Raw genomic sequence first — 25230 nt, forward strand, 5'->3', positions numbered from 1 at the left:
TGGGTGTGTATGAAAATTTGTTTAACAGATTCATTTAAAGTTATATTCGATCCGCCCTCGTATACTATTTCATATACTATTTTTAAGAGATTCGAGGATTCGACCATAGTCCTGGGATGCATCGAAATCATATACTGTTTACTGGTTTCCGTTTTGTCATCCTTTCTCTTCATCCCGATAGATACTGCAGAAGTCAGTATATGGATGGTGAAGTGCTCCTCTAATCACCTTTATTCTGCTTGGTATTTTATTTTATTCAGAGGCCCGTGGGATTACATAAAGATTTTCCTTTCGTTTACTTCAGCGACTGATATAGTCGTGTTACAGTCGTCTGCCATCCCGTTGTCCGATTTATCTGAATAGTCAGGTACTCAAACAGTAGAGATTAAGTGACTTAAATTTAGTTTAGAATTGTGACAGTCTAGGGAATAAGCTTGCTTTAGGAAGCTTGTGAAGATAGATCCGTAGCATTCATACGTTGGTTAAAGTCTCTTATATATATATATAGATAGTTATATAGTATATATAGTATAGATAGTTGTGTTGCATGGTTCTCTGAAAATACGCAAGTCCGGTATTTTGTCCTACCGTCAGTTGACACTATTATGTTCAGAAACACGATAAAGGGGTCCTTAGATTAGATTGAATCAGCAAAATCTGCATACAATATAAAAAAAAAAAAAACAAGTAAGAGGTTCTAGTTGGGAGCTCCCGACCCTAAACCCCTAGGATACCCTGAACCCTATTCTTCCAACATCAAATGCATATATATATTCTCTTTTAGAAGCTATATGCCAAGTTTGGTGACTCTAGCTCTTATTATTTACCAAAATTGCCCAAAAAACAGGTTATCGATATAAACTTTTATCGATTGCTTGGAAACGGAGTAAGTTATCGATTATCGGAAACAAACTCGATCTGCGCGGGAACTAGGAGCATCTGCATCAAAAATTTCTCTAGCTCTTATAGGTTCTGAGATCCTTGCGTTCATACATACGGACGGACGGTCGGACGGACAGACAGACATGGGTAGATCGACTCGGCTATTGATGCTGATCAAGAATATATATACTTTATGGGGTCGGAGATGCTTCCTTCTGCCTGTTACATACATTTGGCTTTCGCACAAGTACAATATACCCTTATACCCATTTTTAATTGGTTCAGGGTATAAAAAACTCAGATGAATTGTTAAAATAACTCAATTAAAATGTTTATTCCTAAATATAGTTCAATTTCAATTAATCAACTTTAAAAAAGCCTATGTAAACGAGAAAACGTCAAAACGTGTTTCATTCCAACTTGGACCGTGAATCGTGACAATTTGTGATGGGACGCTACCTTGACGAGTATTTGCGGACTCGTTAGGCTTGCAATATAATGTTTACTTATGGCTTAGCATTTGTTTTTAATAAATGAGTGCATTAACATTTGTGTTTGTTATTAATGCAGTCTTCGCCCTTTTTGTAGCTGAGTGTGCCTTAGAAAAGGCAAGCTCCTCGTCTTCCAATGAAATAAGATTTCAGGCGAAGACCGTTCCTAATGAGTTTATTGTTACCTATTATTCAAAATACTATACGAGCGTGCGGATATCGTTCATCCAGAGAAGGCTGTCGAAGGGAAATGTACGTATATTTTAATCTCATTACGTTTAATTAACAAAATATGTTTTCAGGCATTGAAGTGGTCAATTGTACCACGTCACAATTTAGCTGCGCAATATCCAAGCGACTTCGACATCTTACATATCTCGGATTCCAATGGCACTTCAATTAAAGAAACTCTCAGCAATGTGAAGGCTCATCCTGCTGTTAAAGCAGTATTTCCTCAACAATATGTCCAAAGATGGCTCTCATCCAACAATACTGATAGTTCCAATTATAATACTCGCCATCTCCGAGGAGTTCCTCGGGAGAAGCGCGTGAGGGCCGGAAATGCGCAGCACGTTTCGGCGTCTTTGCACGCGGACGTGCTTTGGAAGCTGGGGATTACCGGAAAGGGTGTTCGGGTTGCTATTTTTGACACCGGTTTGACCCAGAATCACCCGCACTTTAGAAATGTCAAAGAGCGAACAAATTGGACAAATGAGAAATCATTGGACGACGGCGTTAGTCACGGTACTTTCGTGGCAGGTGTGATAGCTTCCTCAAAAGAATGCCTCGGATTGGCGCCTGATGCTGAATTGCACATATATAAAGTTTTTACAAACTCGCAGGTGATTGTCAAATAGTAACATTCTCTCTGATTACCTAATGTTTGCGAATTACAGGTATCTTATACTTCCTGGTTCCTAGATGCTTTCAATTATGCCATTTACCAAAAAGTGAATATTATCAATTTAAGTATTGGCGGCCCGGATTTTATGGATTTGCCGTTCGTCGATAAGGTTTTAGAGCTATCAGCAAATAATATAATAATGGTATCGGCAGCAGGCAACGATGGTCCCATTTACGGAACTCTTAATAATCCGGGTGACCAAAGTGATGTAATCGGCGTAGGTAGCATCAATTTCGATGATAAAATTGCCAGATTTAGCTCTAGAGGAATGACAACCTGGGAACTACCATTAGGCTATGGAAGAATAGGATTGGACATTGTCACGTATGGTAGCCAGGTTGAGGGCAGTGACGTCCGCATGGGCTGCAGACGGCTATCAGGAACCTCCGTCTCATCACCAGTTGTTGCAGGAGTAGCAGCTTTACTTAGAAGCGGGGCTTCGCATAAAATAGATTTAGTTAATCCGTCATCCTTGAAACAAGTTCTTGTCGAAGGAGCTGAAAGGCTGCCAAATTATAACATATTCGAGCAGGGACAAGGAAAGCTTAATTTGTTGAAAAGTATGCAGCTGCTATTATCGTACAGGCCCAAAATAAGTTTAATTCCGTCTTCGCTTGACTTTACATCGAACTACATGTGGCCGTATAGTAGTCAACCCTTATTTTATGGCAGCACGGCCGCAATTGTTAATGTTACAATTCTTAATGGGATATCTGTGACTGGAAAAGTTCTTGGCCAACCAAAATGGATACCAGATCCAGACAATTTTGGGCGCTTCCTCAACATTTCAACATCATTTTCAAGTACAATTTGGCCATGGACCGGTTGGATGTCACTCTACATTGGTAAGGGTATAGCATACCACCAAAACTATCTCTATCTTTTAACTATATACAAATGTGAGCACCCTAAGATCTAAAAAGAAGAACATAAACATGAAGGGGCAGTTCTCTTCGGGTAGCCGAAGATAACATAAACATGAAAGAAAAATTCTCTTCGCCTTGCCGAAGCTTGAATGTTCTTTCACACAAATATATAAAATCTGCCATAGATGATACAGAGTAAAGTTGTCCGATGTTGATGTCATTTTATACTGCTTTTTGTTGGAGATGTATTTTGATGCATTTGTTGGTACGATGCAGGGGCATCCAGGGGCTTATAATCTAGTACCACGGGTAATCAGAAACCCACAGAACTTAATCCGTCCAAGAGAATTATGTATTAACATGTGATATCATATATTAAGACATTTAAATAAATATAAAAAATAATAATTAAAAAATGTTTATTTTTTCTTTTATCACAGTTGTTAATAAGGAAGCACAGAACTATGAAGGCATTGCCAAAGGACGTTTAATATTATTGATAGAATGTGTGCCAATTGGTACAAATAAATCTCAGCAAAGTGAAGTAGATTTACCTCTCACAATAAAAATAACACCAAAGCCGCCGCGACATAAAAGAATTTTATGGGACCAATTTCATAGCTTAAGATATCCGCCAGGTTATATACCAAGAGACAATTTGAAGATTAAAACTGATCCACTCGATTGGAGGGCAGACCACATTCATACCAATTTTCGAGACACGTATATACATTTAAGGAACTCTGGATATTATATTGATGTCTTAAGGGAACCATATACCTGCTTCAACCCACTTGAGTATGGGGTGTTGTTAATCGTAGATCCCGAAGAAGAGTTTTTTGACGATGAGATTTCAAGTCTTGAACATTATGTTTACGAAAATGGCTTAAGTGTAATTATATTTGCGGATTGGTATAATACAACAGTCATGCGACACATTAAGTTTTTCGATGAGAATAGCAGACAATGGTGGATACCTGATACTGGTGGGGCGAATATCCCGGCCTTAAACGATCTTTTGAAACCGTTTAATATATCGTTGGGCGACTTTGTTGGAGAGGGACACTTTAAATTAGGAGACCATTCAATGTATTACGCAAGTGGGACAACCTTTCTGACATTTCCAAATAATCAGGACGATGTGGTTATTGGGACAAACTTAAACGATCAAGGGGAATCGGTAAATAGTTGTCATCTAATTACCTTAAATTTTTATTAATATCATTTGTATATTTAAGGTTATCACAAATGGAAAATCACAAAATTTGGACGTGAAACAATTTGTACCCATAATGGGATTATTTCAAACTAATCTCAAATCCCGACAACCTGAAAATATTAAATATCAAAGGAACTCTCCAGTGGTTGACGATAACCCCAAACTTTCTGATATATCGTTTGACCATGCAATATTAAAGAATCGAATTTTATTGAATGAGAAAAGTGAGAGGTTCGCAGAAGGTCGCATTGCTGTCTATGGGGACTCAAATTGCTTAGATTCTTCCCATATGGAAAAAGCATGTTTCTGGCTTTTGACAACTATTTTAGATTTTGCAATGAACTCCCACAAATCAATGTTATTAGAGAATTTAAATCGAATTTCGGAATTTAAACAAATGAAGAGCAAGCCATTACCCATGCGGATATCAAGTAGCAATTTAAAAAAGTTTTCAAAAGTGATAAGATATATAAAAAACCCAAACTCACGGTGCGAGAAACTAGAATGGATAGTTGGAACAACATTAAATATTAGCAAAAGGATAGAACCTAATCTTGATTCTACCGAAGGTAACATTTTATAATATTTCATATTCTATAATAAGTTGAAATATACTTTTTATTTATTTCAGAAAATCAAAAAAATAATATTATTATTAATATAAATACTGAGCTTGCCAAAATAACTCTAGACAATGATATGCGTTCTGCTGACCAAATCGACTTTAATATAAATATATCCGTTTTATTTATGATAACACTCAGTGCAACTGTTCTCATAGTTTTCATACTATTTTTAAAAGGAAAAATTGCATTTCATTCGTTTAAATAAAATAAAATACTACGACATATCGAGTACTGCATCGACGTTTTCCAAGTATTGAATTTGAATTTTGCTAACGCTAAGCTTAAATCGCAGTAGTTATTTTTAATAACTACAAATGTACAATAGGAAAAACGAAACATATATATCGCGGATATCTTCGGCACGCCAAAGATTTAATACCCTTGTTGCATATATTTGTGTATAGTGAAGCTCGTTAATGCTGAACATCCAGGACGCGTATCAGCACAGAGTCAAAGCTTCGGAGGATACCAGGAGCTACAGGACATTGGTGGCCACAATATAGTGTCTAGCAATAATACTGTTGGTGTATTCTGTGGAATTACAAATGCGTTTCCTAGTCGTATCAGTTCGGTAAGACTGAATACGTGTGTATCTTGAGCGAACCCAGCAACAATTAAGCGTATCGGTGTCCCAAAATGATCCCCATGTTACGGAATTGTCACACGTCCGACAACTGTCGAAGAAGCGCGACCAGCGTCTAGAAATATAGCGACCGGAAATGTTGAGTCTGGACCTAAATTTTCTCCCAAGAGTTGGTTAACCGGAACGACTAAGAGCATTCTTTTGAAGCAGATTATCGCCATCGAAGGACACTGGACTTCTTGGGAAGCATTTTCGCCAGTTTCTGAGAATAACTTTGAGAATGGTAGCTCAAATATACATAGAATAAAAGACTTCCAGACCTGCACGTATATGCTCGGCCATACAAATTTGGATACGCTAAACTTAAGGGCGTTGCGTTTGAGTGCCGCAAACTGATGCTTTATTAATAAAGGTTGGAATTCCGTTTTCAGCTTTAGTTGCCATTGTTCCGCTTAATTTATTTTTTTTATAAAATAATTATTTTTATAGCCCGATTACAATGCGAGCATCATTAGCTATATTTTGAACTTCCGTCAGACCTTTGTGTCTATATCTACATATACAATAGGTTTTGTCCTAACAGACAGACTGATTGGTCAGTCTTTTCCTCCTATATCAATGCTTCGGGCGTAAGAAATTGTCTGGTTACATAAAAAGATGTTCTTACCATTCAAGAGTTCAAAAAAGTGTACATTAAAAAATACTATATTCCAATTCTTATTAAAAATATAATTATACTTGTATAGTTTTATTTCATATAAAATCAGTAGAAAAAGAAACAGAGTCATGGCCAAAGTTAAAATCTATGATTTTATACAATTAATATGTCATTCACTACTATATTTTCCTTGCAGCGGAAGAAAGTCTTCTAATTCCGAATCTTCAATTTCACAAAGTCGAACAGAGATATTGCTGTCTGAACCAGTTTTACCGGCCGCATATGGAAACAGATATATTTCCTCAGAATTTCCTAAAATAAAAAAAAAACGTTTTGGTTAGGCATATTTTTCTATAAAGTATACGTGTTAAGTCGGCTCGATGTAGGGCTTCACATCGGCAGTCGTCCTTTTGGCATACTAAAAAATATCATTTAAGCATAATAATTTTATAATCCTTGTCCGTCGGCTTCATCATAAGGGCTTTATGATATACTAATGCGAACTCAAGATTTTGCCCAAGTTGTGCAAACACCTAATTTTTGACCGATCATCCCTAAGTTTGTTAGTATACGATATAGTGGTCCGATCCCGCCGATTCCGGCTTGCAAGCAAGTCGGGTCTATATACAATTTTAAGACGATAGCTTTTAGACAGACGGACGGACATGGCTATATAGACTCGGCTGTTGATACTATTTAACAATAACTATGCTTTGAGTAATCGGAGATGGTTCCATCCATGCGTTACGCATTGCATGATCCAATATAATAATATACAGGGATGAATTTATGTTGTAGTATGCTCAAATGACGACTACCGATGCGCTGTTGAAATGTAGTTAAATGAGTTATATTATCTATTTTAAAAATCCTGAAATCGAGTCGGATAAACAAGCACTCTTCATGAAATATATTGAATATTTGCAATTTCGTGCAAATTATTTATACAATTACCGCTAATTGCTCTTCTACTTGATAACTCTTTTTTAAGCATAGGTGTTTCGTTATTAGAGCTTTCCGCCTCCGTGTCACTTGGCGTATGTATCGTCGGCAAATATGAATCAGGATGTCGTAAATATACTTTGCCTGTTGATTATAGTTTTTTCAAGTTACAATTAAATAATTAAAATTGCTTTATTTTATATTTTTTATAAAGTGGATAAAAGCAAGTCGGGTAGAACCGACAGATAGATAACCTATACTCAATTTGTCCGTTTACTACATTAATAGAATGGGAGGGCAGCCTTGCCTAGAGCTCATAATTTATTTATACTCACAATTTATTTTTTATTAATCAAAAACGTTTTCGATTAATCGAATGGAACTTTTGTTTATACAAAACAATATTTAATACTACAATGGTCAATTTAAAAGAATGTGGATTTTATAACGAAAGATCTTTTCTATATTTGGACACCAAAAACTATAAATACATATAAGTCAATGCAGGCACGTCCGTCTGTCCATATCTTCATATATAATGTGTCCGAACTGGTAGGTTACCTGTCTATACGAACTCGTCGATCTCGAAAACTACAAAAGCTAGAGACTAAAAATTGAATTTTGAATGAGGTCAAAGATGTTGTCTACATTTTAGTTGGATACACTCTGTATTTGTGTTAACGTTATGGGCGAGTAGGGTGATAATGTGGAATATTGGAGGCATTAGCAATCCATTTTATAATATCTCAGAAAATTGATAATTTCGTTAATAAAGGAAGATGAAAACCATAATTAAAAGCTTGACATTTAAACGCTGACAAACTTACGCAATCGATTTGATTTTGATTGGAAAGGCACTGAATGCATGAAAATATGTAGGTTTTGTTAATTATAAAACAATTAATTAAAGGGTGTAAGGATAATCATACCTGTATTTAGTTTGTAGTCTTCATTCTCGCTTTTATTAAATGAACTTAGCCTTGAACGGGATTCATTGCTTAAATTCGGCAACATAAATGGTTGAATACAGCTTTCTATCTCCGAATCCCCATATTCAAATACCATGTCTTCATTTAGAGCAACTATATCTCTAGTTGGATCGATATCTTCTACTGCAATATAAAGAAATTGTAAGAGTCGATGTCTAAGATTTGGAAAGACAGCTTGTCAACTTACCATGAACTAAATATTTTCGTTTTGATTTAGACTCATTACTGTCATTACTATGGAAGCTCGATGAGTCCGCGACTTCGGCACCAGGAACTTCTGTTATATCCGGTAATGGATTATGGCTTTTCCGAACCCAATCCGAACAGTCCCAGTGATATTGCCCATTACCAGCAGAATCAACAAAATTTGCGTTCGATGTGGAATGACAGACATTAGGCATTGCTACCTGAATTAGTTTTCCACTTGAAAGTCGATTAATTGGAAAGCCATAGTCAATTCTGCGTTCTGTAATGACATAATCTTCATTTGTAAGAAAACTGTTTGTTTCATTTATGAATATTTGTGTGAATACTAACCGTTATTCAGCTTATTCTCGTTAAATGTTTTTAAGTGTATTTGTTCGCACCACTCCTGCTTATGACCGCCGTCTGCGTCGATTAAATTGCTCGGATTTATATTAACATGCTGATTAGTTCGATTTACTTTTTGATATTCGAATGGTATATTTTCAAGCTCATCACCAGCGGAGCCGTAACTTCGTAATATATCTAAATTATTTACAAACGTCGTATTACTAATAAATAGGCTATCGTTTATTGGAGGCGAATAGCTTATTGGTCGTTGGCTGATTTCTAAATTGCTTATTTTAGCGTTCGATTTGCAAAGATTATCTTTGTCGAGAAGTGAATTAAGGTTCGCCTGCTTAAGAGAGTGCTTGTTTTTTATTTTTTCGTTTCGATTTCTGGCGCTTGCAGACGTGTTTCTTTTAAAAGCAAAGCAGACCAACAATATAATGATGATAATGAGTACTGTGGTGATTCCCGATATTATTCCACTTATGTGCTCAATTGAAAAGTTCTTCAATTTGGTAGAAATAGAATTCGAATAAAGAGGATCTCCGCAACTAGCACCAGTAAGAAACGAAGGACATATGCATCGAAAACTACCAGCTTCATTGATACAAGTTGCTCCATTTCCGCAGGGTTGGTTGTCGCATTCGTTTACGTCAATTTCGCAGTTTGGTCCAGTGAATCCTCGGCACATGCAATGGGACACACCGTCGCCTTCTTCGCATATTCCGCCATTTTTGCAAGGGTTTGGTGTGCAAAACTTTCCATATTCACATCTCTTTCCGGACAAGTGTATCGGACAAATGCATGTATAATTGCTGGGCAGTTGATTTTCACAGCGACCTCCGAATAAACACGGCGCTGAGGAGCACGGATCTAAATCAATTTCACATAATTCACCAGAAAAGCGCGCATGGCAAATACATTTAAAGTTATCATTTCCAAGATCTCTGCAAATGCCGCTATTCAAACATGGTTGAGTACCACAAACGCCCAAACTGACCAGAACATTAGCAGGATCACACTTGAACTCCACATTTGTAAATCTCTTTAGAGCTGCAATCGTGCTGCCTCCGGAAATGTATAAAGGTAATGGTTCCATGGCAATTTTAATGTTTGCCATACAACCAATAAAACCACGCTGAATATCTTCATAGCCAATGATTGATGGATGCGGTCGAACCTCAGCTCCCACGAAGATATCATTCGACTGAATATTCAATATGCCATTTACTCCTGGAGCACTGCCCTGGGAAACATGTTTGTTATCTACAGTTAGCTTGGCACTGTTGAGAGTTCGTTCCAAAGTTATGGTATGCCATGCGCCATCGGATATATAAATGCTTGATACGCTTACAACGCCTTCTCCTGATCCCAAGTCGAATTTGTATTTTACAGCTCCGTTTACAAGTTCCAAGACATTGTAATCCACTTTTCCGCTTGCATATAAAAGTGTGCCGCTTTGTTGTACTGTCCTGATTTGCAGAGAGTAGGCAAACTGATTTTCTAAAATGTTTTTGGCCTTTGCTTTATTTATTTTGTAATGAGCATAACTTTTGCCGCCAAATGAAACGGCTGTTGAAGAGAAAGCATCGCAGGTACCATTGTCACACTTTGAGGATTTGATTTCGCAAAATGAACCTGAGTATCCCTTTGGACACACACATTGGTATCGAGTTGCAGATTCTGATGGCAAGCAATTCCTCTGCGGTGGACACGGTTCTGAAGAGCATGCATTTACTGTTTCATTGCAAGTTTTTCCATCAAAGCCGGGTTTACACACGCATTTGTTTATCAAATTATAGGAGGGCGTAGCGAAGCTTATGACATCCGTGTAAATTGTTGTGATATTGTTTTTCTCCATATTTATCAATTGTTTGCAGACTCCGTTCACACAAATGTTTTCTTTGGTTTGGCAAAAGCTTGGCAAAATTTCCTCAATTATCAGATTGGATTCGTTTTCAATTTCAATTTCTTTGCTGATAACAGATAAGCGAATCTCATCACTGCTAATAAAGGCGTCTGCACTGGGAATTATCTGTTGCTTGTGAACTGCAAAGACGACGTTCAAGTCCGTGGAATATTGGTCTCGATTTGCCAAAGGATTGCGAACGTGCTCTTGCAAAGATATCAAAATCACGTCTTTTTGCCGGCATCGCATCACGTTTCGTATGGAACGAATGAACCCTTTCCTGTGACTTAGTAGGAAATCTGACGCAGCAATTTTACTAAATCTGATTACTATTGCTTCTTTGACCATATCCATCGTTATGAGTTCGACGTTAATTTTCACAGTGGTGAATACGGTAAATTTTCCATCGGTGACGGATACATTTAGTTTATATAGACCAATATCCAAGTTGGAAGTGGAATAAATTTCACCAGATTTATTGGTAATTCTAAATAGTTTTGAAGTTTGATATGTTTCTTCAATGGTTGAAGCTACAGCAAATGTTAGTTCATCATATTGATCTTGGTCAGTGGCATAAACTTTTCCCAAAAATGCAGCAGAAAACTCATCTTCAAAGGAGTTGACAGTAATCTCTAATGGTGTTAGAATTGGAGGATATTGACTTTCCTCAATGATTTTTATCGTCACCCACGCATCCGAGTAGAGTGGAGGCGTGCCATTATCAAAAACACGTATTTGTATTGTAAATTTATCGCGTAATTTGTGATTGAACCGTGATGCTGTGCTAAGCGAGCCATCCTGCTCCAGCCGAAAGAGTCCTCCCTCATTTCCAGACCGTATATCATATGTATAAGGTATCGAGTTGGGTGCTTCGTCAGCATCGGTAACATCGAATCTAATGAAAACATAGCCCAAGGGCCGATTTTCTTGTAGGACTACACTGTAATTTGCTTGCGAAAAAACGGGTGCGTTATCATTTGCGTCCAGTACAACAACATTGACTTGTACACTGTTGCACCGCTCCGGGATTCCCAAATCGCAGGCTTGCACCTCCAGTGCATAGTCCGAAATTGTTTCACGATCGAGAGGCCGTGCCAGGCTTATTGTTCCATTGCTGATGTTTATGCTGAATTGACTTAAGCTATCACCTTTCACAATGTTGTATTTTATGATGCCATTTAAGTTGGAGTCCTCATCTGTGGCCTTTACATCTATTATCGGAACGTCTATATTAACATCTTCTTTTACACTAGCTCGGTAAATATTTTGCGTAAACGTTGGAGTGTTGTCATTAACATCATCTATGGATATATTTACATATGCAATGTTGCTAAGTGGCGGGCTGCCTCCGTCAATGGCTTGAACGGTCAGGAAATAAAATTTGGTTTTCTCATAGTCCAGTGTCCCGTTTACCCATAATACGCCCGTACTGGAATTGATGTTGAATTTACGTTGTTCATTGCCGCTTATTATAAAGTACGATATTTCAGCGTTGACGCCAATATCCTTTGATGTAGCATGAACTGTACAAACTTCAAATCCTTGTGTGACATTTTCATGCACGTGACTACTGTACTGCCGTAAGCTGAATTCCGGAGGATTGTCGTTTATGTCCAAAATGTTTATAACGATATAAGCAACTGAAGACATTATTGGTTTGCCATAATCCTCAGCTATGAGTGTTAAATTATATATTGAAATCGTTTCGCGGTCAAGGTTTTTTTCCAATTTTATTATTCCGGTTGATTTTGATATTTCAAAATAATCACTATTTGTGCCAATCAATGAGTACTTAATTTTTCGATTTATGCCAAAATCTTTGTCAGTAGCATGAACTTTCGTGACCAGCGTTTGTAACTGAGCGTCTTCTTGTATGCTTACTCTGTAATTCGGCATTGAAAATATGGGCGCATTGTCGTTTATATCATTGACCGTAATTATTACCTCAGAAACACACTCTCTAATGAATTCTTTGCCATCCTGAACATGTGCCAAAATTTTATACTTTGAAGTTCGTTCTCGGTCAAGAAGCTTTGCTACCTTTAGAACTCCACTCTCTTTACCCATAACAAAGTCAGTTGAACCCTTTCCAGATATGTAATATCGTAATTTAAAATCATTGCTCGAGTCAAAATCCACTGCTTTTACTTCAACTATTGTTGACCCGATCGCGATCGATTCATTTATCGTAATGTGATAACGAGGTTTTAGGCAGTATGGCATATTATCGTTGACATCCTTTATGTGCACTTGAACATTCGACATGGCGGTGAATTTTCCATCTGTTGCTAAGATGCTTAAGTTGTAAAATGAAATTTGCTCTCTGTCGAGCGGTCTGGATATAAACAACTCTCCTGTTTTACCAATTTGAAATTGCGATTGACTATCTCCAGAAATGATGTAAAATTCCATAGTTTGCTTTTCGCTATCCGGATCTATAAGCAACAAATTTTTTAGAACAGTTCCTGGAAGGGCGTTTTCAGAAATAGAAATCGTGTCATTGGGTAATTTAAACTGCGGTCCGTTATCATTGTAATCTATTATCTTGATGGAGACTGGAACTTTTGAATCGTGCTTAGGATGCCCGTTGTCTGTGGCAATTACTTTCAGGTTGAACTCTGATTGTACTTCTCTATCCAAGGAGGACAAAAGAGTGATCCATCCAGTATAAATATCGATGTCGAAAACGTTTCGTATACCGTTTGAGTCATCGTCAAAGTAGTATCGTACATCACCATTTGATCCGGTATCTTCATCAGTTGCAGTTATTTTTAATATGGACGCTACTTTATCAGTATTTTCCGCTACATCCGCATTATAAATTGTGCTATCAAATTTCGGGTAATTGTCATTCTCATCTGTAACATGTATATAAACGTCTGCATATGCATAAAGAACTGGCAAGGTCATTGTTTCGGCTACGGCAACTAAATAGTGTAATTCATTCTGTTCACGGTCCAATGTTTGCATAAGTATCAATTCTCCATTCTCAGATACAGCAAAAATGGAGTTTTCTTCTGATGTCGTGAACTTTAATGAATAGTTTCCATGCACATTGAGTTTTGTTAACACAGTTCCCGGTGATGTAGATTCTATTACTTTAAGAATGATGTGACTTTTTTCAAAAACAGGAATTATCACTTCAGTATCGACTATTTCAAGAGAAACTGGAATTTCAGTATGTAATGACGGTTCTCCAGAGTCCGAAGCTCGCACGAAGAATTGGAATACGCCATTCTCAAATTTCTGTGGATCACCGATAAAAATCATGTTACCATTACTATCATTCAAATAGATTTTGTGCTCTAAAATGCTTTTCATTGAGTCAGGAACGATAGTATATTTAACAGCGCCATTTCCATGAATATCTTTATCCATGGCTTTTACCTAGAAATTAGAAAAACATGATTAGACATAGGTAATTACTCTATGGGTCAACAAGGAAACGTTCTTTAGTCGAGTGTCCGCTTGAAAGATACCCTATTCTACAGAATTCGTTACAAACTTATTAAATTATAAAAAGTAGTAGCAGTTGAATCGTTAAGACTTTCTTTTAGTGTGAACATATTTATACTTACTGTCAATATGGTATCATTAGGCTTAATCGAAGAGCTTATAACAATTTTATATTCTTTTAAAAAGAATTGCGGGCTATTGTCATTAACGTCTTCGATTGACACTCTCAGAGTTGCAAAGCCAAATTTACTTCCGCCATCAATTGCCTTTAGCTGCAGGACGTATTCATCTTTGATTTCTCGATCGAATGCAACTTTTGATGTTATTAAGCCAGTATTACGATTTATTTCAAAATACTTTTTCATCTCCTCAGACGCAATTTCGTAATAAACACTGGCGTATTGTCCAAAATCATTATCAATTGCCTTGACCTGTAATACAAAGTGAAAATTTAGCAAACCGCATTTTATTCAAGTATAAATATATACGTACCGTGATTATTTCATGTCCATGCGGCATATTTTCCAATATCGACGCTTTATACACAATTTCTTCAAACTGTGGACTATGAACATTTTCCGGAACTAACGTAATTTTTAACCGTGCAAAGCTTGTATGAATTCCATCAGAAATTGAAATATTTAAAATTGTGTTGGGCTTGTCGGTGAAATTCAACATATTTTGAAGCGAAATAATTCCACTTTGCTTATTGATGCTGTACGTTTGTAAATCGTTTCCATCTACAATTTTGTATTGCAGAAAATTAATGTCGGATATATCATCATCAAACGCTCTAGGCAAAGCAACAAATTGACCACGGGTCGCTGCTACTGACAACTTTGTATTGAAAGATGGCTCAATAAACTTCGGTGAGTTATCATTCAGATCTTTAACTGCAATTAAAATTTTTAATTATTATCAAGCATATATTGCAAGAGTTGCCGGGGGTTTCATAATCTATCATATTTAAAGCTCGGGTACACTTAGTTTGTGAAAAAGAGTTGTTAGAGAGGCATTAAAGTTATTCTCTCAGACAATTACATTTAAAAACTGAAAGTTTTCTGTGACTTACCTCCAATAAAAACATTGCATTTCGAAGACAATTGCGGAGAACCATGATCTTTGACGTGCACAACCACGTGATGGTGGGTTTTCAACTCATAATCCAATGAAGTTTTTAGATACAAATATCCCTCACTAACGTCGATGTAAAACGTATCGGAATCATTGCGACCATCGATGGATTCAATAAAATATGATAACTTTCCATTTGCACCAGAGTCCCTATCAGTTGCATTTATTTTTAATATCTGTGATCCGAATGGAATATTTTCCGGCAAAGTTATGTTATAGTTATCATTTTCGATTTCCGGATAACAATCATTGACATCAATTATGGATATGGATAATAAGACATCGGCATAAATTCCAGAAATACTATCAGTTGCTCGGATTGATATTTCGTGTATATTCTTTTCCTCATAGTCCAGCTCGTTGACCACATACAAAGACCCTGAAAAATGCCATAAGAATGTATGTATGAGTGCACATTTTCCAATTTTTGGGGGTTCCATTTTCAAAATGCAAGTAGCGATAAAACTAGGAGGAATGCTTTACCTGTTCTATAGTCAATTTCAAAAAATTGTTCAGCATTATCAGAGGATATTGTGTAGATCAGTTTCCTTTTCAATGGGCTCTCAGCTTGGATAGACACAAACAGAGCCGTATACATTTCAACGTCCTCTTTAACGCTAACAGAATAAAATTGCTTTTCAAATATGGGCATGGAACGATCTATCACCTATTTAATACAAATAAAGCTTTGTTATTTTATTTTTGTGCAGGTTTTTATAGTTTGCGTACCTTTATTTGAACTGGAACTTCTGTACAGCAGGAAATTACAGCTCCATCGCATGCAGCAACTGTTAATTCGTATTTTCGATTATGGCCTTCGATACTTTGCTTAATTGACAGCTCGCCAGTTTTTCTATCTATTTTGAAAAGTTCACCGTTTCCCTTTTTGAGCTCATATCGGACTTCTCCATTCTCGGCACTGTCCAGATCTATGGCTTTCACCTTCATTATAATTGTTCCCTTCGTAAAGCCAACCGATACAGAAGCGTAATATGGCATGTTCACAAACATGGGACAATTATCATTAATGTCTTGCACAGATATATAAACTGAGGTGATTGCTCTGCGAATGCTGGTATTGTCCCTATTAAATATAGATGATTTCGCTTCAACAAAGATCTTATACATATCTTGCACCTCGCGGTCAAACATTACTCCAGTAGTTTTTATAGCTCCGGAAGTAATTCCAATTGCAAACATTTCTGTTGGATTCAGAATTCGGTATTCAACATTTTCGTTCAATGTGTTCCCAACGACATTTATCAATCCTATTGTCGCAACTTTGGTGGTATTTTCAAGAGCCGAAAACTCGTATATTTTCTTTTGAAATACGAAATTTGAATTAACTATTGGTTCAACTTGGATATTTACGAGTAGAATGGTAGAGTACAATCCATCAGAGGCACGTACGTGCAAAATGTATTCATTGCTTATAAATTCATAATTTCTAAAACGAAAATATTTAAATAATGATTAGATTTCATATATTAAGAAAACAAGGTAGAGAATATTTAGATATCATTTAGATATCATGCAATTAAAATGCAATACCTTGTTGTTAATAATCCTGTGATTGGATGTATTTGGAAGCATTCTTGGTTGTTTCCATCAACAATGTCGTAACGAATGACATCGTTATCGGCATCAAATGCAGCAATACGGGCCACAAATACATTTTCAAACGTTGGCAGAAACAAAGTAACATTGAGATCTCTATCTTTAAATACAGGTGGACAATCATTTACATTACTCACGAGAATTATTACGTGAGCTTTTGTATTCGAGTGTAAGTTGGGTTTACCCATGTCATTAACCTACGAAATGTAAAATTTTAAGTTAAAACCAAAGCTTAATTAAATTAAAACTTACAATCTAATTCATCTAGGAAGCTTACCGATACAAAAAATGAATAATTGGTCTTCTTTTCATAGTCTAGACTGCGTAAAATTTCAATAGCTCCTGTAGTTGAATCGATTTTAAACATATTTTTCGCTAAGTCATCAAGGATATTGAATTGCAACATTCCGTTTAATCCGACGTCAGCGTCAAATACATTCAGTGTTAAATGACTAAAAGAGAAATATTATTGCTTAAAATAAGTACAAAGAGTGAAAACTTTCTAAGAAGGACTATAAGGGTAAAACATTCGTGTCCTTTTTTAGGCTATAGGAATAAGATTCCTTACCGTTTCTTCTTATCGTCAATTATTTGTACATATGAGCCCAAGCCGGCGGCCTCTGAAACACGTCCTATATATTCGCTCTGCAGGAATTTGGGAACATTATCGTTTGCATCTAAAACATGAATTATCAAATTTTGGCGAGAAGACTGAGAAGCCATGTTGGTTCCTTTAATGGTTAGGTTAAAAATTCTGAAATCAAAAATATATATATTAATATAATTATTATTTGTTAACATTGTTTTAGTGTTTACTTGTTAAATTCATAGTCCACATTGGCGTTGATAGCAATTACACCTGTGGACGGGTTTATCCGAAAGCTTTCGTTAATGTTACCATCAATAATATCAAAGAAAATTGACGATGATGAGCGTGCTTCAACTTGAGTTACAAATGATCCAATACTCAGGTTTTCAAACATTTCCAAGGAAATAACATCGGCGAAAAACTTTGGAGGATCGTTATCAGACATGGTAATTATTATATGAACTGGCACTTGAGATGACAACGGAGGCTGGCCCAGATCTACAGCCTTTATTTGTAGCATATATTCCTGCATTTTGTTGATGTCCAGGGAGGCGGCTAAATATATAATTCCAAATGTCGAATCGATTTCAAACATGCTTCCCACGTTGCCAGTAATGATAGAATAACGTAGTTCAGCATTTTTGCCACTATCTCGATCGATGGCCGTAACTTGAACCAGTTTGGAGCCTATCGCAGCACTTTCGGGAACTTTACTTTGAATTATTTTTGTCGTGAACTCGGGATAGTGATCGTTGTGATCATGAACATTAACTATGATCTTTGCATAATCCCTCTTTCCCGGCGTACCTTGATCTTTAACGAACGCAATTAGTATATGTTGTGAAGTCTTCTCGAAATCAAGTTTCTGTGTGACTATTACATTGCCGCTAATGGAATCTATGCGAAATAACGTTAAAGATGATGGGTCTTGTGTAGCATGTAGTTGGTAAAATAACTTTTTATCTTCGTCTCTATCAGTTGCATGGAGCTGCATAATGACGGATTCCTCTTCAATGTTCTCAGATATATTAACGTGATATATCTCTTTAGTAAATTGCGGAGCATTGTCGTTCGTATCGACAACTTGTATAAATAGCCAAGTGTGTGCTGTATTTGAGCCATCAGTTACACTAATAGACAGATTGTAGGATGTTTGTGTCTCATAATCCAAAAACTTTGACAGCAGCACATTTCCAGTATCTCTTCCAATGTAAAAATGATTCCCTTCGTTTCCACCTAAAATATAAAAGAATGAAATAAGCTGGAAAATTAATTTATTCACACATCACTTACCACTGATATTATACCAAAGCTGGTCGTTATCTTCATCAAATGCTAGAATTTGAGTCACCAGGAATCCAGGTTTATCATTCTCGGTCAGATCTACAATGTTGTTAATAGACTTCTTCGCTATTGCAGGAGGGTTCGGAGAATTGGAAGCTACACGAATAACACCTATATTAACTAGCGTGGTTTGGCTTTTCTTGGGGATTCCATTGTCTTCAGCCTTAACGCTAATTTCAAATTCAGAGTCAGGCTCTAATGTCTTTGTAAAAAAAATATGTCCACTAAAGCTATCGATACGGAATTTATTTTTTTTCTTTCCCGATTTTATTGAATATGTTATCCGACTATTTTCACCGTCATCGTTGTCAATTGCGTGAACCTGAAAGACAGAAATCAGATTAATTTAATTGCCAAACTATGAAAGTTCATTGAAAGAGATTCACTTAAGCACTCTTTACGCACCTGAAAAATAGATTCGTTCATGTTTGTCGTTGAAGGAACTTGAACTTTGTAAACACGTTGATCAAACACTGGGCTATTATCGTTTATGTCTAAAACGGACACCACAACACGCGTAGTTGACGTCAATATGGGAGATCCGTTGTCAGATATAGATACCTGAAAGACATTAAATTTAGGTTTTAGCAAAGATTACCTTAAGCGGGCATTAAGTAACTTTATGTATTTCCTTAAACAAAATTAAAATAGGTTTATTTATATGATAAAGTGCTGAGTATGTATGTCAAGGGCTTGCTTCCTGTGGCATAATAAATTTATTTATACATATACAAGCCAAAATAGATGCCTTTCAGTTCTCGTGTCAAGTAAACCTCCCAAGTCCCAACTGTTTCAAATTCCAAGTAACTGCTTTCAATAGAAAACAGCTTCCGTCAATGATTATTCTCCTCCCAATGACATTCTCCACAATAGACAATCATAAAAATAATGCTTGGGGTAATACTTATTTATTCATTTAAGCACACAAAATTGCCTCCATTGAGTAGAATAGATAGCATCCTCTTTCTCATATTAAACCTTCTATCTTTATTAAAAAGATAGTCTAGTCTTAGTCTTAGTCGTAAGCCCTAACACTAAATTCCTCTATCTAAATAGCTGGTATATCTGGTTTTCTTTATTATTATTTTATAACTCACCTCCAGAATATGTTCCGATTGATTCTCTCTGTCTAGCTTTCGTTCCGTCGTTTTAAGCAATCCTAAATAAAAACGAAATAATTTGGATATTAAAAATGATATTAATTCTAAATTCCTGGTTGTACTCACCTGTATGCGGCTCTATATCAAAGTAGCCTACATGATTTCCGGAAGTTATACTGTAGGTAATTGTTTGTAAAGGATCAATGTCCGGATCTATTGCTTTGAGTTGAATAATTTCAGTTTTTCCGGAGGTGCCCTCAGTTACATTTACATAATAGACTGGCTTGGTTGTTAATGGAATGTTATCATTTTCATTTTCAACTTCGATATAAACCTAAAAGAGACAAAACACTTTTATTATTTAATCAGGTTTTATTAGTATTAAAAAATGGTCACCTTGACACAATTACTAAGTGGCACTATCGCATTATCCTGAGCGCATAAAGTCAACCAGTAAAAGTTCTTCGTTTCGGCATCAAGTTGGGTTAAGGAGTGTATGGAACCTGAGAAAGAATCTATTTTAAAACCAGTTGCTTCAATTTCTTGCTTCTTACCTTGATCATTAACTGAGAAAATTCCCAGGCCATCTCCGCCAGTAATTGAGTAAGAAATCTTAGCATTTATATCCATTCCGTCCATGTCCCTGGCGGTAATGTTCATGACCAAAGTGCCTTTGGGCATGTTCTCTCTTATTTTACCCTCATAAGCAAAGTCTTCGAACTCTGGAGCGTACCGATTTTCATTGACATCAATAATTTCTATTACTATGGGCATGTCAGCTGTTAATGAAGGAACTCCACAGTCTATGGCGCTTATCACAAGGTTGTGTACTTGACGGTTTTCATAATTTAAATAGCCTTCGGTGCGTATGGCACCCGAGTGCTTATCAATTTTGAACAGATTCTTGTCCTGTGTATCCTCCTTGAGTGAGAAAAGTATTTCTGCATTTTCACCCATATCCTTGTCAATTGCTTCGATAACCGCCACAACAGTACCTCGCGGCACATCTTCGCGAATTTTGAACATATACTCTTGCACCCCGAATATTGGGGCATTGTCGTTGACATCGTCAACCAAAATATATACAACTGCTTCCGCTGACAATACAGGATCCCCACAATCTTTAACAACTATGTGTAATTCATATTTATCTGTCTGCTCGCGATCTAATAGCTCACTCAAAACAATACAGCCAGTAGTTTTGTTAATAGTAAATTCTTTAAATTCGACAGCTAAGGTATATGTTATTTCAGCGTTTATTCCCAGATCAGCGTCGGTTGCATGCACACAATAGACGACACTTCCTTTTGGAGCGTTTTCTGTTAGGCGAAGAGTGGCTAACGACTTTTGTAGGACGGGGGGATTATCGTTTGCATCGGTTATTGTTATGGGAAGTATTTTGGAGTCCGATTTGGTCGGGTGACCCAGATCATAGACGGTTATATTTAAAATATATTCGCTTAAGCGTTCTCTATCCAAGTAGCCAATAATTTGTAGCTCGCCACTGTCCGGATCAATGCGAAATACCGAATCGTAGTCGCCATCTGCAATCGCGAATACAAGTTTTCCATTATATCCCAAGTCTCGGTCTCTGGCTTCGATCACAGCTACCGTTGTTCCCAATTGAACACTTTCGTTTAGGGTCAGTTCTTGAGGAAAGTTTATAATTTCGGGTTTGTGGATATTTTGGCCATATCTGCTAGGCGTCAGTGCCAAGTCGTTTACTTCAAGGAACGAAACATTCCGTACGTTGTTCTTCTCAGCCAAGGCTAATGTCTCCGCCAGTCTTCTTGCTACGCCAGTTTCCCGACACTCGAATGTCCCGTATCCGTGCAATAAATTGATGTGTTCTCTAGAGTAATCCATATCAAGATGTACATTGATACTCAGCTCATCTGAAAAGTGAGTTCCATCTGTGGCCGACACACGTATGACTCGATCGTTGACAGCAACATCCATTAGATTGCAACCAATAGAAAAGGTTCCCGAGTTTGAATCCAAATTAAAGCAGCCATCTTCATTGCCCGATATCAAGCGATATGATATAACATCTCCCATATCCAGATCAATTGCAGATATCGTGAACACTTCAGAGCCAATTGGAGCAGATTTGATTACTTTTCCATAGCAGTTAACGCGCTCAAATTGCGGCCTATTGTCATTTACATTCTTCACAATTATCTCCAGTGCAATTTCGGTTTGCCTTCTATATGGCAATCCCCAATCTGAGGCGCGTATCAGGAGCGTATAGTTTCTGCGCATTGTTTCATAATCAATTAGGTTAGTTGTCTTTATAACTCCGGAAAAGTGGTCTATCTCGAATGGAACTTCATTTAGATTTGCTATGCTATAGGATATGTATGCATTTTCACCGGAATCCCTATCCTTCGCTGTGAGTTTTGTCACGAATGAGCCGGCTAATTCATTTTCATTTATATATATGACTTTGTTCATATTCTCAAAGATTGGATCATTATCATTCATATCCTCGATGGTAATTTTCACTTTGGCAGAGGATTGCTTCCGCGAACCAACGTCCGCCTGGTCTATGGCAGATACGGTTAGTGTGTAACTGGATTTCGTTTCGGCATCAAGCTGCTTTTGTGTATACAACATGCCGGAATCCGGATTTATGCGGAACTCTCCGCCTTCGTTGCCACCTACTACTTCCAGATAAACCAAAGCAAACTTTCCCAAATCGGGATCGCTTACTTTAAGTCTTATGACTGGCATATTGATCGGGGCTGTTTCCGGAATCGAGACTTCGTAAATTTCCTGTGTAAATATCGGAACATTTTTAATTTCCGGCAGTATTTGAATCGTAACTGTTTTAAATGTAAATCTGGAGGGTGTGCCAAAATCTTCGGCTCGCAGTGTTAAGTTGTAGGCAAAGTGTTGTTCAGCTAACTTTGCAAATTTATTCAGTTCAATATAATACTCGTCTCTCGTCTCTGCGGGCAGTAACTGAAATGTACCATCTGGATTGCCGTCCAATATTTCCAATTTCTGTATCTCTCCATTTTTACCAGCATCCTTATCATTTACTCTCACTATTCCGTAAATCAGAGAACCGGAATTTGGTATCACACTCGAGAATGTTTTCGCATATATTTCGGGTGCGTTTAGATTAACCTTAAGGTGCAAAACAAGTGAAATAAAGCAATTAACATAATTGATTAATATATTTAAATTAAACACTTACAAGCTAGACTAGATTAGACATAGCAATATGCTTAAATTACATTCAAAATATAAAGCATCTAGCTCTTTATTCTTTGCTCTTTACTTGATCTATAAAACTTTTCGCTTCCTTCAGCTTGTTACATAGATTTACAAGACTTTATTATAAACTTTTTACCCATTCTATAATGAATAGGTTGCGACAAGACAAGCTGAGGCCCTTGTCTATACAAGTAAAAATGATGTAGTGGCAAATAGGAGCTGGTTACAGGGTATGTCCTAGTCGCGCACTAACAAATAGAGCAATCTTACTTCTGTTTTTTTCTGCTACTTCCCACAAATACTCAAATAAAACAAGAGCGTTAACTTGGAGTTGGACACTATTATTATTCATTCAGATATTTATTCACCTTGATTCATAAAGCATTTTTTTGCGAGCATTTCTGTTTTTCTTAAAGAGAAAAGATTTGAAATTGAAGCCGTGGTATATGATGACACAGTTTGTTTCAACGAACCCATTTTGAGCCTTGGCAATTCCGGAGGTATACAATTTTAGGCGCCCTATCAAATCGAACTAAATTATAATGTAAACTAACTAGTTATAGTAAAAAACTAAAGCAGGGCAACGCCGGGTAATACTTGCTAGTATAGACTGTATATACGGGTTCTCCTAGTATAGCTTGAAATTACTTCCAGGATCTAGTTTGGGAAACATTCGAATTTATGGAAATTTATTCTTTGTTCAATACGTGCTCTCTTTAAGAATCTCCGAATTGGATATACCCTGTACCTTACTCCTGCCTTTCTGCCTTACACAGACGGCGTTTGTATTCTGATTGTCTCAGTATGATAGAAAGTAATAGTAAAGCGAAAGGAGATTAATATGTGTACTTAATATTGCCCCATTACCTGTTTGACAGTTATGGAAACTCTCGCCTTGCTGGCCTGATGGTGCTGGTGGTTAATGGCAGAGCCTCTGTCATTGGCCAGAACCGTAAGCTCGTAGTGTGAATTCTCGGCATAGTTAAGCTGCCGCAGTATGGTAATGTCTCCAGTGGTCGGGTGAATGGCAAAGCTTTCGCTGTCTATTAAGAAACTATAATAGATTTCGCCATTGATACCCAAGTCGGCGTCGTCCGCAATAACTTTTAAAATACTGTGGTGTTTGGGTGTATCCTCAGGAACAGTTACCGCATATTCAGTTGGATAAAATAATGGACTCAGGTCGTTACGATCCAACACCTGTACATGAATCGCCGTTTCGGTTTCGTAACTTGAGATGTTCTTGCCGCGCGCATAGCTAATATGCGCGCGTACTTTCAGATTATATTCCTCGGTTTTTTCCCTGTTCAGGACGACATTGCTAGTTCGTGTGCGAATACTTAAGAAGGCAAAGTTGCCGACAAGACGTTCTTCGGCCTTAAAGAGCTTATCCTTATCGCCGCTTATTATTCTATATTTAACGTCGTATTTTGCGTCAACCGTAATTCCGGCCAAGTCCTCATGCAGTACGCCTTTAGCGTACGTTTTGCCCAGACTGTTCTCGGGTATCGTAACATTGTAGACCTGCTGACCAAAGTCGGCCCTTTTATCGAAGTGTGACCTCTGATTAAGGATTGAACTTCCATCGCCCTCGTCCGTTGAAAATGCAGGTTGAATCAGGCAGATAAAACTTATTAGTGTCGTCCACTGAAGTAGAAAGGCTTTTTTTCTCTTAACCGTTTGGGCATAATTGTTTAAATGCATATTAGACATTAGCTATTTTTGTCCACATGGTATTCAGTCCTAAAAATAAAGAATCATTAAAACAACGTGCACCTTTAAAGCTTTGCCTTAAATCTAGTTAACTAAGTAGTTCTTATAAAGTTAATTGTTAATTGTTTTTTTTTTGGCAATTAATTTTGTACTATGAACCAAACCCTAAACCAAAATCAGTTGCCTCAAAAAGTCAGACGGCCCCAGTCGGGCATGCCCGACTAACAGATACCTTGAAATCACGGCCGAGCTTAAGTCCTAGTATCTTTCTTCTATATACAATATTGCATCTACTTCCCTTCCTCTCTTGTTATGCGGATATTTATGCAACTTTCATTCAATAGAAAAAGGCCAAGATTATAACATTTTTAAAGGAAACGTAGGGAAAGCGAGCTCCTACCTTCCAAAGAGCTCCTAGCTCTCATAAGCCTTAAAAAGGCGTACTATATCTG

The 25230-nt window shown here is 37.0% G+C and overlaps 2 protein-coding genes across 5 annotated transcripts; one reads left to right on the forward strand and one right to left on the reverse strand.

Moving 5' to 3' along the window:
- Window positions 1-1380: 1380 nt before the first annotated feature.
- Window positions 1381-14895, forward strand: LOC115770148 (membrane-bound transcription factor site-1 protease). 2 transcript variants are annotated; one of them, XM_030715301.1, is made up of 6 exons: window positions 1381-1625; window positions 1676-2215; window positions 2270-3122; window positions 3584-4323; window positions 4382-4931; window positions 14819-14895. In XM_030715301.1, exons 1-6 carry the CDS (start codon window positions 1416-1418, stop codon window positions 14824-14826), a joined length of 2901 nt encoding a protein of 966 aa, XP_030571161.1. In that variant the 5' UTR covers window positions 1381-1415; the 3' UTR covers window positions 14827-14895. The 2 variants fall into 2 exon arrangements, with proteins under 2 accessions (XP_030571161.1, XP_030571160.1); XM_030715300.1 differs by lacking the exon at window positions 14819-14895 and adding an exon at window positions 4994-5212.
- LOC115770147 (fat-like cadherin-related tumor suppressor homolog) lies at window positions 6296-24802 on the reverse strand. 3 transcript variants are annotated; one of them, XM_030715297.1, is made up of 22 exons: window positions 23933-24802; window positions 20398-22975; window positions 20240-20346; window positions 19970-20177; window positions 19841-19902; window positions 19149-19304; window positions 18693-19065; window positions 17627-18635; window positions 17379-17564; window positions 17088-17262; window positions 16745-17007; window positions 15923-16640; window positions 15677-15860; window positions 15132-15572; window positions 14552-14952; window positions 14182-14490; window positions 8698-13990; window positions 8348-8626; window positions 8101-8283; window positions 7999-8028; window positions 7184-7315; window positions 6296-6541 (listed from the first exon to the last, which is right to left on the reverse strand). In XM_030715297.1, exons 1-22 carry the CDS (start codon window positions 24776-24778, stop codon window positions 6399-6401), a joined length of 14076 nt encoding a protein of 4691 aa, XP_030571157.1. In that variant the 5' UTR covers window positions 24779-24802; the 3' UTR covers window positions 6296-6398. The 3 variants fall into 3 exon arrangements, with proteins under 3 accessions (XP_030571157.1, XP_030571158.1, XP_030571159.1); XM_030715298.1 differs by lacking the exon at window positions 7999-8028; XM_030715299.1 differs by lacking the exons at window positions 7184-7315; window positions 7999-8028.
- Window positions 24803-25230: the final 428 nt, after the last annotated feature.

Source organism: Drosophila novamexicana, unplaced genomic scaffold (genome assembly GCF_003285875.2).
Source record: "Drosophila novamexicana strain 15010-1031.04,08,12 unplaced genomic scaffold, DnovRS2.1 tig00004555-arrow-pilon, whole genome shotgun sequence".
In the NCBI taxonomy this organism is placed as follows: domain Eukaryota; kingdom Metazoa; phylum Arthropoda; class Insecta; order Diptera; family Drosophilidae; genus Drosophila; species Drosophila novamexicana.